This window comes from Odontesthes bonariensis, chromosome 17 (genome assembly GCF_027942865.1).
Source record: "Odontesthes bonariensis isolate fOdoBon6 chromosome 17, fOdoBon6.hap1, whole genome shotgun sequence".
NCBI classification, from domain to species: domain Eukaryota; kingdom Metazoa; phylum Chordata; class Actinopteri; order Atheriniformes; family Atherinopsidae; genus Odontesthes; species Odontesthes bonariensis.
The window spans coordinates 21,990,474-22,004,213 of NC_134522.1; the positions used below are offsets into that span (position 1 = coordinate 21,990,474).

Below are 13,740 nucleotides of genomic sequence, written 5' to 3' on the forward strand. Positions count from 1 at the left end.
CTATACATTCAAAGTCAAAATTGCAAGCAATTACTTTGATCAATTTCTGGAATATTTCTGATTGCATTGGTCTCTGCAGGAAAGTCGGATCTATGCTGTGGCTAAGTCAGGAATGAGAGTATCAGAGGCCAGCACTGGAGCGAAGGGTCCCGGACGAGGTGAGACACGAGAATCATCCGCTCATTCATCCTTGCATCGATGTTACAGCAAAGAATAAAACCCATACTTATTTTCTTTTTGTAAAGTATGTGTGTGTGTGTGTGTGTGTGTGTAGCCTGGTTGGTGTTGTTTGTTGTGTGGGAGAACAGCCGGTTCTTCTGTGAAGAAGCATGTCATTTAACTGATGCTTAAGCTGCTGTGGGGGGGGTGAGTGTGGCCTGTTTGGATCTGTCATTGCTGCTTTTGATGTCACTTCCTCCGGCCTGAGGCTCCACACACCTGTGCAGGTGTGGGCTCCTCTTCAGGAGGCTTTCAGCCTCCCCCTCCTGTTTCTTTTAAGAGCCATGGAATATAATGGAAGGGAGTTAGGGGGGGGGGGGGGGGGGGGAGCATGAGTGAAGGCTGCTTTTTAATCGGCTACGATGAAGGGACGGGGTCCGGGTGTAATTACTGCTCTGTTGTCTGTGCCGACATCTTCCATTTTGTCAGGATGCAGACAGTGAGGTCTGACAGATCTTTGACTATCGGAATTCTGACTGCCAAATTGCTGTGGTGGAATACGTTTTTAGCTTGCTCAGCTTATTCTCCTTCCTGACATGTCTTTGCCTTAAGGTGCATCTATTCCAGAAGAGCAGTCATCTCTACAAAACTAATAAATGTTTTGCCTTTAGACTAATTAACAACAAAAATAGTTTGAAATATTTTAGCCACCCCTCATTTCTTTACATTTTGCTCCTGAGGTGCCAGACTTTCTGGTTATATTTTTAAGTGGTCTCATTAGGCTTTCTGAAGGTCTTTTCAAGTTTTTATTTTTATTTATTTATTTTTTTTTCTGTGGACATTGATTACTTTTTCTCTCATTTTCAATCCAGCATCATTATTCTTCTCGGTTCATCCACTTTTTCCTCTTTTTGTCACTTGTGGCCATACTGGTTGCTGTTTGCCTCATAATCTCATGTTAAGTTGGAAATGCTCTGCGCTGTGTTGGTCATTCTTACCATGTAATTTGCCTTTAACATAAATAATTGCTATGTTGCAGGGTCAAACTTACCCCAATATCCCGCAACGGGTCCGTTCACGCAGTTGATCTATAAGAACATTAATGTACCTGTGTATACCACACTGAAAGGGGTGAGTTAAATGTTACCTTATCTGTACTTTCCCAGTTTTTCACATAAGGTGTGCACTGCACTCTTCAAGTTCAAGTCGTTTTCATGGTTACTGCGTATGTTTCTAGAAAGCCACTCAAATCAGCAGCGTGCCTCTGCCAGATGATGACTCTGGCTCGGAGGACGACAGCAGCTCTCTGGCCAGTTTACGTACGTCCATCCTGAGCCCCGACAAGAAAGGCAGCGTTCCCGGGAGCCCACGTGCTGTCAAGAGAGGTGAAGATTAAAGGGCACTGTGAAAACATTCATGTTATTAGCATAAACTGACTTGTAGATCAGTTGTAATCGATGGGCAACATTTCCCTGAATGTAAGTAAAAGGGTTAAGACCAGACTCCGTCAGAAGGAAGGTCTTAACACTTTTACTTGCATTTGGAGTGTGTGTGTGTGTGTGTGTGTGTGTGTGTGTGTGTGTAAGTAAGGGAGAGCCAGTTTTGTTGAACGCACTGATTTTTACGAACAATGCTGCCTGGCACTCGCCTGATTCCACAAGTCTGGGTTATGCTCTCATGAACATATCTTTGATGTGGAGCGGATCCATCTCAGTTTGGACTGTATGTATGACTAAAGCTTTCCAAGACTTTTCTTGTGTGAAGAGGACTTTACTGTTAGTGCCAATATGTAAGCAACAAAATAACCAAGCGTGGCTCGATTGCAGGCAGCTAAGAAAGAGTGCCTCGACAGCTTTTTAGCAAGACTGGCTCGACTGGCTTACGACTGCTTCTTGTGCCACAGGTGTTTCCATGTCCTCCATCAGCTCAGAAAGTGATTATGCCATTCCTCCTGACGCCTACTCCCTGGACAGTGACTACTCTGAACCGGAACATAAAGTCCAACGCACCTCCTCCTACTCCTGTGAGAGCGCTGGGCCTGTGAGTAGAGCCCTCTTTACTCAGCAAAGCCCTTTGCTGTCTTCTTTACTTTGGTATTCTACAATCAAGAGGCCAGCAGGGAGGATTTATGTCAAACCATGTTGGATCCAATCCTTGGAATTAGGTGAGATGTGTTGAAATTGTTCTTGTTCTGGTTGTCTTAAAGGAGACGCTGGAGAAGTCTGGCTACCTGCTGAAGATGGGGAGTCAGGTAAAAGCCTGGAAACGTCGCTGGTTCATCCTGAGGAATAAAGAGATCCTCTACTACAAATCTCCCGTGAGTTCATCTTGCTTTCCAGCCTGTGTGCTTCCTTCTAAGGTCTTGCTATCTCCGCAGAAAACATTGCTGGAATATTTCTAAGTTTCCGTAGTGTTTATGTGGATGACAGGAGTCGAGGCACACGTACCATCTATGTTCATTTTTGAGTTTACAGTCAATGCAGTTGTACAATTTTAAGTTCCGATTTGTGTGTTTTTCAGAGTGACGTGATCAGGAAACCGCAGGGTCAGATTGAGCTGAACTCATCTTGCTGTATAGCACGTGGAGAGGGAGCACAGACGTTTCAAGTGAGTGGGAACACGACGTGTCTTAAATGTTTATACAGGACATCCAAGATGGTGTTAAAAGTCTAGGAACTCTCTGTGAAGATCCAATGTTTGTAATGAATGGCTGAATGAATAAATAACATAAGGACAGTTTTAGTTGGACATGTGGATCTTAACTCGCACACTTAGCAAGCCTAATTTAGGCTGGAGTAGCGGCTACTACAGCATACCAGAAAAGCAGCTTAAGATGACAACAGGAATGTTTTCCTGGCTCTTATGAAGCTGATTCTGATCTCGTCTGACACGGCGATGCTATCTCAGCCAGGTTGTTTTAGAATTTTTTTAAATTTTTTTTTTCTTTGTTTCTCACTTTCAGTTAATTACAGAGAAGAAGACCTTCTATCTGACCGCCGATTCACCCAACATCCTGGAGGAGTGGATCAGAGTTCTGCAGAACATACTCAAAGTCCAAGCCAGCAGCCCGGTCACCGTGGAGACGACGGGAAAGCCCACAGTGAGAGGCTGGCTTACAAAGGTCAGAAGTCATCGTTTATCATTTTAACTCATCGTTAAACTCTACCTTGCCATGCCATCTTACAGTTATATAAGAGAGATAGATAGGCCGGGTTTGCATGTTGTTGCCAGAAATGGCCAATTCCCAACCCTAATATAACTTTTCAGGCAGATATACTATAAGATACAGAGGCTTTCTCACTGAGGTGGTGGAGCTGCTGACAGATCCCTCTTAAGACAGACTCTTGAAAACCTTCACGCTCAGACACGGCCACAAAATCCGAGCTGCCGGAATGTTTGAGAGCTCATTTCCCCATTAATACCACGCAGTCAGCCGCCAGAGGCCCGCCTGCTGTGGAAACTGACACTTCTAACGGGTGTGCGTGACGGGTCCCTGACAGATGACTGACAGCCTCATGCTGAGATGACTGAGCTCACGTTTTCTCACCAACAACCCAAAACCCTTTCTGCCAGCCAGCTTTGATCTTGTGCTGGTGACATGAGGATAGTTCAGACATGATGTTGATGGTTCTGCCTCTCAGAGCGCCGTCAACCTTGGCGACCCCTTCTGATGGATGCGCAGCCGGCTTCGTCTGGAATGCGTCCTCTAGTGACATCATCGTTCCGTTCATATTTCTGCAACTCTGAGAGAAATCCTTATCAGAAAGTGATGTGTAAATATCATCTCCAGCTGCATTCCCGGTTTAAGTTGACTGTAGTTGGGGAGTCGATGTGTGGATGGACTGTTTTCATTTGTCAGGAATTAGTCGTCTCTTTGCTTTCAACCTAGAAAGTTGATCTTAAGTGATCGTGCCTGCCCACAGTTGGGACATCTGCTGCTCAGATGTAGAAAATCTCTGATAAACGCCTGTAAAGTTATTTATTTAAAAAAAAAAAAAACTGTTATTATTCTAATTTGCAATAGAATGCAAAAGAAAATGTATATACATCTATTTTCTATTACAGCTGCTTTGATAATTGGTGTTTGAACTTTTCTCGTGTGCTCTATGCGGTTGTTTTTCTTTTGCAGGTCAAACATGGCCACTCAAAACTGGTGTGGTGTTCTTTGGTTGGAAAAACGTTCTACTACTATCGCAACCAGGAAGACAAGGTTTGTAAGACGGTTCTCTCTCCTCCCGATTTCCCCCCTCAGGATGTCTGCTCCGATTGTGATCTTTTGTTTAAAAGGAGTAAAAGATTGAACTGGAAAAGGCTTTGCACATTTACGTTCCTCAGCAGCTGCATTAACCATGTATACAATCTGCAACTGAAGCAAGTACATGTTTGTTTCTTACAGAGGAAAAAAGTTAACGTTTCCTCACTTAAGCGCACTTGATTCCTTCATTTATAGTGACTTTAAAACCATACACTTCTACCAGTTTCTGAATTTCTCCCCGTCTCAGCTGCCTCTGGGTCAGCTGCAGATGCGCAAGGCATCGGTGCAGGAGGTCGATCGCTCCTGCGATTCGGATGAGGACTACGAGGCGGGCAGTCGAGGTTTCCTCTCCTCCCACTGCACCTTAGTGGTCCAACCAAGAGACCAGAGTCCTACTTACCTGCTCATCGGTACCAAGCAGGAAAAGGTATTGAACAAGAAATGTCTCGGCAAGTATTGAACTCGAATATGTTTTTCTCTGTTTCTATAACGACTTGTATATTCAATTTTGCAAAGGACACGTGGTTGTATCACCTGACCGTGGCAGCTGGTAGCAGCGCAACATTCAAAGTAGGAACGCAGTACGAGCAGCTCATTGGTAAACTCCTCGATGCAGAGGGAGACCCAGGTGAGAAACATCTGTTTCACAATAAAGACGCCACAGCTGTAACTGAAAAAGTCCCAACTAATTTTTTGTTTAAACTTTTGCAAGGTTTTTTTTTTTTTTTTAATTTTTAGAAGGCATTTTGGCTTATGAGCCAACTATAAAGTAAAGCCACAATTACATTTCCATCCTTTCAAACCCCTGTCCATTTGTTTTGGATCAAAGGGGAATATGACAAGCCTGATCTATTAGAAGACATTAAATACAGAGCTCAGATATACAGATGGATTGTGGTATATTTTCTGTTTTCTTTTCTTTCTTTCTTTTTTAAACAGCCCTATGGAAACCTATGAGATAATCTAGTGCAGCCAAAGATTTCAAGCTTTTACTGGTCTATTCACCCTCAGTCCAATATAGATTTTCCACGCCCACTGTCTTTGTTTTAGTAATTCTGCCGTGCAGTCCTCCAACCTGCAGCCTGTTCCGGCCGCTCGATGCCGACACTGCAGCTGGACGTGTCATTACGTTGGACTTAGCAGGGGAAGTTGCACTGGGCATCCCACTGAGGGCACATTTAGCTTTTTTTTTTTTTTCCTCTTCCTTTACCAGACTGTGTTGTTTCTGTGGAAGATCTCCCCTCCGTTTCTTCGGGTTATTTAAAGTATTTTAACATGTGGCGTGGAAGTCGATCCTTCAAAATAATTTCTGATTTTAGAAAGTTTTTGCATCCTGATCCTTTCACAGTGTTAAACAACAGCCAAACTTGTAGACTTAAAAGATGGATGAGATCTAATGATTAAGGTAGCTTCTTTTTTTTTTTTTTGAGGGAGGAGTCACAGATATGGTTTCTGAATCATTGAACCTCAAGTTGTTTTGTATTGATGAGAACTTTTTCTTAGCTTTCCTTATTACTACAGAGAGCAAAACTGTGCTGTAAAAGTTGTGAACTTCTCAAGCATTTTCAAACATTTTTTGTACTGTTTTTTTTTTTTTATTCTTTGTAGTAAACACTGCAGACAGATTTGGAATACTTAGTAAAAAAATCTGTAGCATGCTGTGTGTTATTTTGATTCATTTTATATGGCAGGGCGACTCAACATTGCAGACACTGTTTACGACTTCAGAGCACTGTGAATTTCAGCTGTTAAGGTCACTACAGCTTTGAAACTGGATCTTTTGTTTGTCTGTCTGTGGACTTATTTGTGTGGGTTTAAATATATATGTGTGCATGTTCCTCTCTGTTTTCCCAGAGTCTGTGTTGTGGAGGAGTGAGGCCTTGAGCTTCTGTAAGGAGGGTCTGCGCACGCCTCTCACCACTCTGCCATCTGAAGCTCTGCAGACCGAAGCTCTCAAGCTTTTCAAGGTCCCTCTCTTCACCCCTGACCCTTCTGTTTCTTTTGTTCCACCCCACTTCATTTTTATTCTTCCCTTTCCTTTCATCCTCTTCTCTGAATCCATCTCTGCTGTTCTGCCTGCCTCTCTTTTAGGGTCTGTTCAAGGAATCATCCATCCTCTTCCAGTTTATTCCCACTGTAGCCCCGTTTTCTCTTTGGCCTTCATCCCCTCATGCCTCTAAAATAGATCAAAGGCTCAAGGCTGAGGGGCCCAGCTCATCAAAAGTGTGGCAGAGAGATAATGGCCTTAATTATCGGCTCTTATTGAGGCTAACTGTTCTGTGGTTTACTGCCAGTGTGAGAGAAACCCTCCTTTAAGAGGAGTCATGGGAGGTCAGGGCCTTCAGAGAGTGACAGCAATGGATATGAAAGACACAGGATGCAAGGGGAAAAAATGGGATCAGAGAAGAACGGGGACCTTGTAGGAAGATGGCAGTTCCTTTTTCTTTTCAGCTCTCTAACCCTCAACGTGCCTCCCCAGAAGCCCCCTCCCTGAACTCCAGTGGGTCTGCTGCATTGAAGGCTGAATGGATCGGGTCTTTCTTTGACCAGCCATCCTTAAAAACTGTCCCAAACGTACAGACAATGAAACGGACTGAATGGGGTTGACACGCTTTTCAAGTTCATGCCCTACTTCATGTCTTTGAAGTAATAATGAGACTGACTGGTCGCTTTGTCTTTAACTGGCCCAAAGAGTGAGAACCAAATAATGAAGCTCGTATATCATTCCTCACCTGTCTGTTAAAATCACCCAGTGTTGTATTTATTCCACTGCTTTAAGTTACATTGTAAATGTACTGCTGTCAAAACAGATTTGCGTTTCCTAATGTGTCTTTAGCTCCACCTGCTGGTAGCTTAGTGGCATTAATTATCAGACAGTGATAAATGTTTCCTCCCTGCAGTCCTGTCAGCTCTTCATCAATGTTCTGGTGGAGTCGCCATCCGTGGATTATCACACCTCTCTGGCTCAAAATGCTTTGCAAGTGTGCCTGACCCACCCGGAGCTGCAGAATGAAATATATTGCCAGCTGATCAAACAGACCAATCGCCGGACGCCTCACAATTACTCCATCACGCAGGTCGGCGAGATGCACAGAATGAACAGAACTACTGAAAAGAGTTTGTCCGTAAAGGGTTGGCTAAGAGTTATTTTCTCTCTTTGCTGTAGTGTTGGCAGCTGCTGTCTCTCTGTGTGGCGTTGTTCCTTCCTCAGCAGCATTTCCTCTGGTACCTGAGACAGTACCTGCAGCACAATGCTGACCCCAGGTGAAGTAGGCCTGATTTATGATAAGAAAAACTCCCATTTTCTCTATTTTTCTAGAGACTGCTTACATTTCCATCTGTCTTCCTCGCCGCACAGGACTGAGGTGGGGAAGTACGCGATATACTGTCAGAGATCTTTGGAGCGAACTTTACAAAATGGAGAGCGGGAAGCTAAACCTTCACGGATGGAGATTGTTTCCATCCTGCTCAGGAACCCCTACCACCATTCACTGCCTTTCAGCATCCCAGTTCACTTCATGAACAACACCTACCAGGTAAAGCATGATAACACGATTCTTTCTCAAGCTGCACCGACCTTACAATTTCATCTTGAATATCTTTAATACACATTTCTTTTTTTTTGTTGGATCTTGCATTAGCACATGTGCAATGTTCTTGTTTGCTGCTGATGTTATTTAACTGCAAACAGTTTTTCAACTACATCATCACGCAGTGTGCACACCGTTGAGCCCCAGCAGATCAGACATGTGCTTTGATTGCTCGTGTAGGTGGTGGGCTTTGATGGCTCCACCACTGTGGAAGAGTTCCTCAACACGCTGAACCAGCGGATCGGCATGAGAAAGCCTCAGCTGACGGGGTTCGACCTCTTCACTGACGATCCATCGGGCAAAGACCTGGAGCACTGCCTGCAGCCATCAGCCAAGGTAGGGCCGTGGGTCACTCAGGGACGTGTGGGTTTTGGAACCCCATAGCACATCACTGAGGCTTTTGTTACTTGTAGAGTGTCGAATCAAATTATTTGATCATTCAGAGACTAGAGGGTATGGGACAGAGTGATACCAGAAGTAGCCTTTCATTTTGATTTTGGTTTGGGAAACTTTTAACTATCTAACGGTTTTTGAATAAATCCCTCGGCTTGCTAACATGCACATTTTAGTCGAGCTATTGTTACAACTCTATATTTAGTCGTCTGACAGAAAATAATGTGAACGAGAGCAACTTAATTTAACTTTCTACACCATCATCCGAGTGAGATTTCCTGTTTTGGTTGGACTAACACAGCAATTAATTTTAAAAGTGTCACGTAAATGTGACTTGTGTCTCTTAGCTACTGCCATCTGCTGGTTAAAAGTAATTAGGGGGAAAGAAAATATCTGTACTTGTGAGTCGAGACTGACTTTTACCCGCTTTGCCAGATCTGCGATGTCATTTCCAAGTGGGAGCAGGCTCTAAAGGAGTTGCATCCTGGGAAAAATGAGGGGACACGGATTGTTCGGTTAACCTACAAAAACAGGTATGATTTCTATGCGTGAGAGTTAAAGAATGCACACACACACAACAGCAGTGGCATCTTTTACTATGTTTCCATAAAGATGTTTAAAGAGAGACTTAAAAAACAAACAAAAAAAAAACGGACCGCCTGTTGGTAGTTTTATTTTTTTTTATTTATTTTTTTAATCTTAGAAGGGGAAAAAAATCCATCCTCACAGAGTTTTTAAAACAATAGAGCCTGTCAAACCAACAGGTAATGCACTATTTCATCTTACGTCTTATTTAGAGTATTATTGTGTATTGCAATACAAATCTTACGCCTTCACCACACGTGTTACCCGAGAAAATCGCCTCGTGCATCAGTTTGCGGACTCTTGTCGCAACCAGTGAATCTCTACTTCTCCCACACACGGAGCAGGGAGCCGACAGAGGGGGGCGTAAGCAGAAAGCAGAGGCATCTAATTGGTTTTTTGCAGGCGCTCCAATCCGAGATCAGCGGGATTGGTCAGCTTTTTCTCAGTCCTGCAGCTGCCACAGAGGTCTGATTATTTTCGTCCCTTTTTCTAAATACATCTTGTATAGATTTCTCTCAGGATACACGGACCATTTCACCCAGTATTACAAAATGTGTTTCTGAACAGGATTACCAACCATGTCTTTAAACGTTGCATACTGCGACATACTGCATTTTCAAAATTCCTATGCACTTATACGCCACCAAATTCCTTGTTTTGCATCTGCAGGCTGTGTTTTAGATCTCAGGTGAAAGGGGAGACGGAGCGAGAGCGCCTCCTGTTGGCCTACCAGGTGAATGATGAAGTTCAGCAAGGCCACTTCCCTGTGAACAAAGAGCTGGCTCTGGAGGTGGCTGCCCTCATGGCGCAGGTCTGTAAAGACTACATCCGTCTTGAGTTCTCATCCACAGTCCTGCATCCTGTTAAACTACAGGAACTAGAAAAATTTCAGTGAGCAATATTCAAAGACGTATTACTTTACAAAGTATCCTGGCATTTTGAGGCTGTCCCTGATGGATTTATTGATCTAAACCACACCGCCCAAGCCAACAGTGTAATCAGTTCCAACCACTGTCTGAGCTGCTGTCATATTTCTAAGTGGGTAATTGTGTAGCCTGATACACATCACTGAGAATGTTACTTTTGTTTATATTCATGTTCTCTTTGTAGTTTTGAGAGTTGAGTCTTCTGACACAGAATCAGAGTTTTGCATTTTGAGAAGACACTACAAGCACTCTATAGACTTTACTGGGTGTTGGACTTGCAGGACCTCGGTCTGCTATTTTACTGGCCTTATTCTGAGCTTATTCTGATCTGGGCACAGGGCTGCGATCTACTTGGAATGTCGAACAATTTTCCTCCATCTTTCAGGCGACCGGTTTAGTTTACAGGCTTATTTTCTGTTTAGGATCTTGATTTTTGCCAAACAAACTGTGTTGCACATGCGCCTCTGTGATGGCATTCCACAGAAAGTGCTCTATCTCAGCCCATTTTTCTTGAAAAAAATACTTTTATCTCTTAAAGAACTCTTTGTTATTACGTGCTACAATGAATATATATATTATTATATATATCGGCCCATATCAAACCTGCCATTCTTAGGCAAAGTCCTAGAAAAAGTTGTATACCAACAGCTTAGTGACTTTCTCCTGTCTAACAATGCTTTTGATACTTTCCAATCAGGCTTTAGGCCCCACCACAGCACTGAGACAGCTCTGATCAAGGTGACAAATGACATCCGCCTGAACACAGATGCAAGTAGAGTCACAGTCTTAGTTCTGCTGGACCTGAGTGCTGCCTTTGACACAGTTGACCATGCGATCTTATTACAGAGGTTAGAAGACTGGGTGGGAATCTCTGGTCGTGCTTTAAACTGGTTCAAGTCCTATCTGGAGGACAGGAAATATTTTGTTGAAATTGGTAACTGTGTCTCAGACCAAATGGCTATGACCTGTGGGGTTCCCCAGGGGTCAATCCTGGGACCCGTATTGTTCAATCTGTACATGCTTCCACTAGGCCAGCTAATACGCAGCTATAATGTGTCCTACCACAATTATGCAGATGACACTCAGATCTACGTGTCACTGACGGCAGGAGAACACGGGCCTGTAGATACACTGTGTCGCTGCATCGAACAGATCAGTGTGTGGATGCAAAACAATTTCCTCCAGCTAAACTCAGACAAAACTGAAATCATTGTCTGTGGCCCACAGAAACAAAGAGAAAGTGTTATCAGTCACATGAGACTCTTTCTCTAAAACCTAACTATCAAGTTAGAAATCTCGGGGTAATATTGGACTCAGACCTGAACTTTAACAGCCACATTAAATCTGTAACATCAGCAGCTTTTTACCATCTAAAAAACATTGCCAGAATCAAAGGAATAGTGTCTAAACCAGACTTAGAGAGACTGATCCATGCGTTTGTCTCCAGCAGGTTAGACTACTGTAACGGCCTGCTCACTGGGCTCTCTAAACGGGCTGTAAGACAGCTGCAGTACATCCAGAACGCTGCTGCTCGAGTCCTGACTAGAACCAGGAAATACGACCATATTAGTCCAGTGCTCAGGTCTCTGCACTGGCTTCCTGTCGCTCAGAGAATAGACTTTAAAACAGCTCTGCTTGTGTACAAGTCTCTTCACGGTCAAGCGCCAAAGTACATCTCTGACATGTTAGAGCCATATGAACCAACTCGGGCTCTGAGAACCTTAGGGAGGGGTCTCCTGCTGGTGCCCAGAGTCAGGACTAAACAAGGTGAGGCTGCGTTTCAGTTTTATGCCCCTAAAATCTGGAACAGTCTTCCAGAAGATGTGAGACAGGCCTCAACTCTGAGAATGTTTAAATCCAGGCTGAAAACAGTTCTATTTAGCTGTGCATATGACACCTGAAAGTATTTTATCTGCACTCTTCACTTTTTAATTACTTAATGATTATTTTAATGGGTTTTAAATTTCTTTCTTTTTTAATTTCTTTCTTTTATTTTTTTTATTCCTTTTTAATGGTTTTATTGCCTTCTTGTGATTTTATGTAGCTGTAAAGCACTTTGAATTGCCCAGTGTATGAATTGTGCTCTATAAATAAAATTGCCTATTATATTTTTGCCAATTAAATCAAGATTATATTTAGAAAAGTAACAAAAAATAAAAACGCATGACATTTGATTTGTTCTCCTTCCCCAAGGTCGAACATGGTGATTTGGAGCGATCAGGCGTCTCCTCCCCCGCCGGCTCTCCTCAGTCTAAATCTCAGCTGCTTCTTCTGCAATCCTTAGAGCGCTTCTATCCCAAACGCTACAAGCAGGACTGCAGCTCAGAGCAGCTCAGGTAAAACTAACGGAAAAGTCGCTCCACATTTTCCTCATCTGGAACCTGAAGACAGTATTACCTCGTATACAGTGTTTCCCAGAGGAAAATTGCTTAGTCAAGGTGGGGGAGTACTTGGAATGGGGGGGGTACTTTGAATGGGACGGGGGCTGTTAGAGCAATAACGAAGCTGTTTAAGAGCTGTAACACTTTTTTATTTACATTATTAACTATTTACATTAACAACCAGTAGGTGTCGCAATTCAATGTTATCAATGCTGTCTTTTAATGTCTGAGCCTGGCAAAGCATTATTACTTTGGTTTAAGTGTGAGTTTGCTAAGGCGGCCGCCTTGACTATAATGCGCTGCGGGAAACACTGGTATAGATTTGTTTAGTTGGATCAGTTTTGCCTTATCGTGGTCAGATGACAGATTATTTAGCAAGGTTTTGTCATTTAAAAAAAAAATGTATGTGATGTATCGATACATCAATGCATCGCAGAGATACGGCCTCACTTCCTGTTTGCACGTCGGCGCAGAGTTTCATTGGCTGCTACGAGCAAACGGAAGCAAAATTTAAAAAGTCCAGATGATAACTTTTTTGCGGCTTGGTCTGAAGATTCTATGTGTCAGGTTTCGTGGAAATCGGACAATCTGTGTGACCTTAAATGCTTTTTGAAGGTTTTTTATAAAATTCAAAATGGCGGAAAATCTAATCAGACGGAAATTGACGTCATATTGATCCATTGGACTCATCATGATTCAAACAATGCCTCATTTGATCAATAATAAGAAAAGCTACAATAGCGATGGGTGCCTTCGCTGCTAGGCCCCCCAATAATAAAAGGCATTTAGAACCCACAACTATTCCTTTTCTCCCTCCAGAGATCTTACCGAGCGTCTAGCCACTAAGTGGTCAATGCTTCGTGGGTGCAGCGCATCCGAGTGTGTGAGAATATACCTAACCGTGGCTCGGAAATGGCCCCTGTTTGGAGCCAAGCTCGTCAGTGCCAAGGTAAAAAATAGTTCGCAACCTCTTATGTTTCCCAGTATTGAATCCCAACACTGGGACAGTTTGAGATGGTGAAGGATACCCTGAAAGCAAGGAGGAAAACGTCTGTAAAAGAATGTTTGTTTCCCCACAATCCACAGCCTGTCCCGCCCTCTCCCATCGAGCAGAGCCAGGTCCGGCTGGCAGTCGGTGAGGACGGACTGTGCGTCCTGGACAACGCTATGGTAAGTTTCGAGCCGTGTCGAGGAAAGGCCACAAAGTGTGGGAAAACGGAACAACATTTTTGTTTACTTAGAATTAAGAAAAATCTGTTTTAGCAGACATTTGAAGCCGTTTCACCTCAAAGCTGAAAAACCGAGGTTGGTTTTAACAATTGCGTTGCTCAGCTGGGTAGACCGCAGCTGCGGAGCTGTCTTGACCCACCGGTCTGGGATTATTTTTATTCTGCGGCGTTTCAAGAACGAGAAATTCAAAAGGGAAAATAAAAAAGGAGCCTGCCTCAGAG

At 43.4% G+C, this 13,740-nt stretch overlaps 1 protein-coding gene across 1 annotated transcript in view; it reads left to right on the plus strand.

The window, feature by feature from the left end:
- plekhh1 (pleckstrin homology domain containing, family H (with MyTH4 domain) member 1) overlaps positions 1 to 13,740 on the plus strand; it is a 39,394-nt gene that overhangs the window by 22,265 nt on the left and 3,389 nt on the right. The window contains exons 9-28 of the mRNA XM_075448093.1: positions 80 to 158; positions 1,199 to 1,290; positions 1,397 to 1,544; positions 2,063 to 2,199; positions 2,366 to 2,476; positions 2,680 to 2,766; positions 3,122 to 3,280; positions 4,289 to 4,369; positions 4,662 to 4,841; positions 4,931 to 5,042; positions 6,269 to 6,381; positions 7,315 to 7,491; positions 7,581 to 7,678; positions 7,773 to 7,950; positions 8,185 to 8,340; positions 8,833 to 8,930; positions 9,652 to 9,793; positions 12,102 to 12,244; positions 13,109 to 13,238; positions 13,376 to 13,459. Coding sequence (XP_075304208.1) covers positions 80 to 158; positions 1,199 to 1,290; positions 1,397 to 1,544; positions 2,063 to 2,199; positions 2,366 to 2,476; positions 2,680 to 2,766; positions 3,122 to 3,280; positions 4,289 to 4,369; positions 4,662 to 4,841; positions 4,931 to 5,042; positions 6,269 to 6,381; positions 7,315 to 7,491; positions 7,581 to 7,678; positions 7,773 to 7,950; positions 8,185 to 8,340; positions 8,833 to 8,930; positions 9,652 to 9,793; positions 12,102 to 12,244; positions 13,109 to 13,238; positions 13,376 to 13,459 — 2,505 coding nt within the window. The remainder of the gene's footprint in view (positions 1 to 79; positions 159 to 1,198; positions 1,291 to 1,396; positions 1,545 to 2,062; positions 2,200 to 2,365; positions 2,477 to 2,679; positions 2,767 to 3,121; positions 3,281 to 4,288; positions 4,370 to 4,661; positions 4,842 to 4,930; positions 5,043 to 6,268; positions 6,382 to 7,314; positions 7,492 to 7,580; positions 7,679 to 7,772; positions 7,951 to 8,184; positions 8,341 to 8,832; positions 8,931 to 9,651; positions 9,794 to 12,101; positions 12,245 to 13,108; positions 13,239 to 13,375; positions 13,460 to 13,740) is intronic.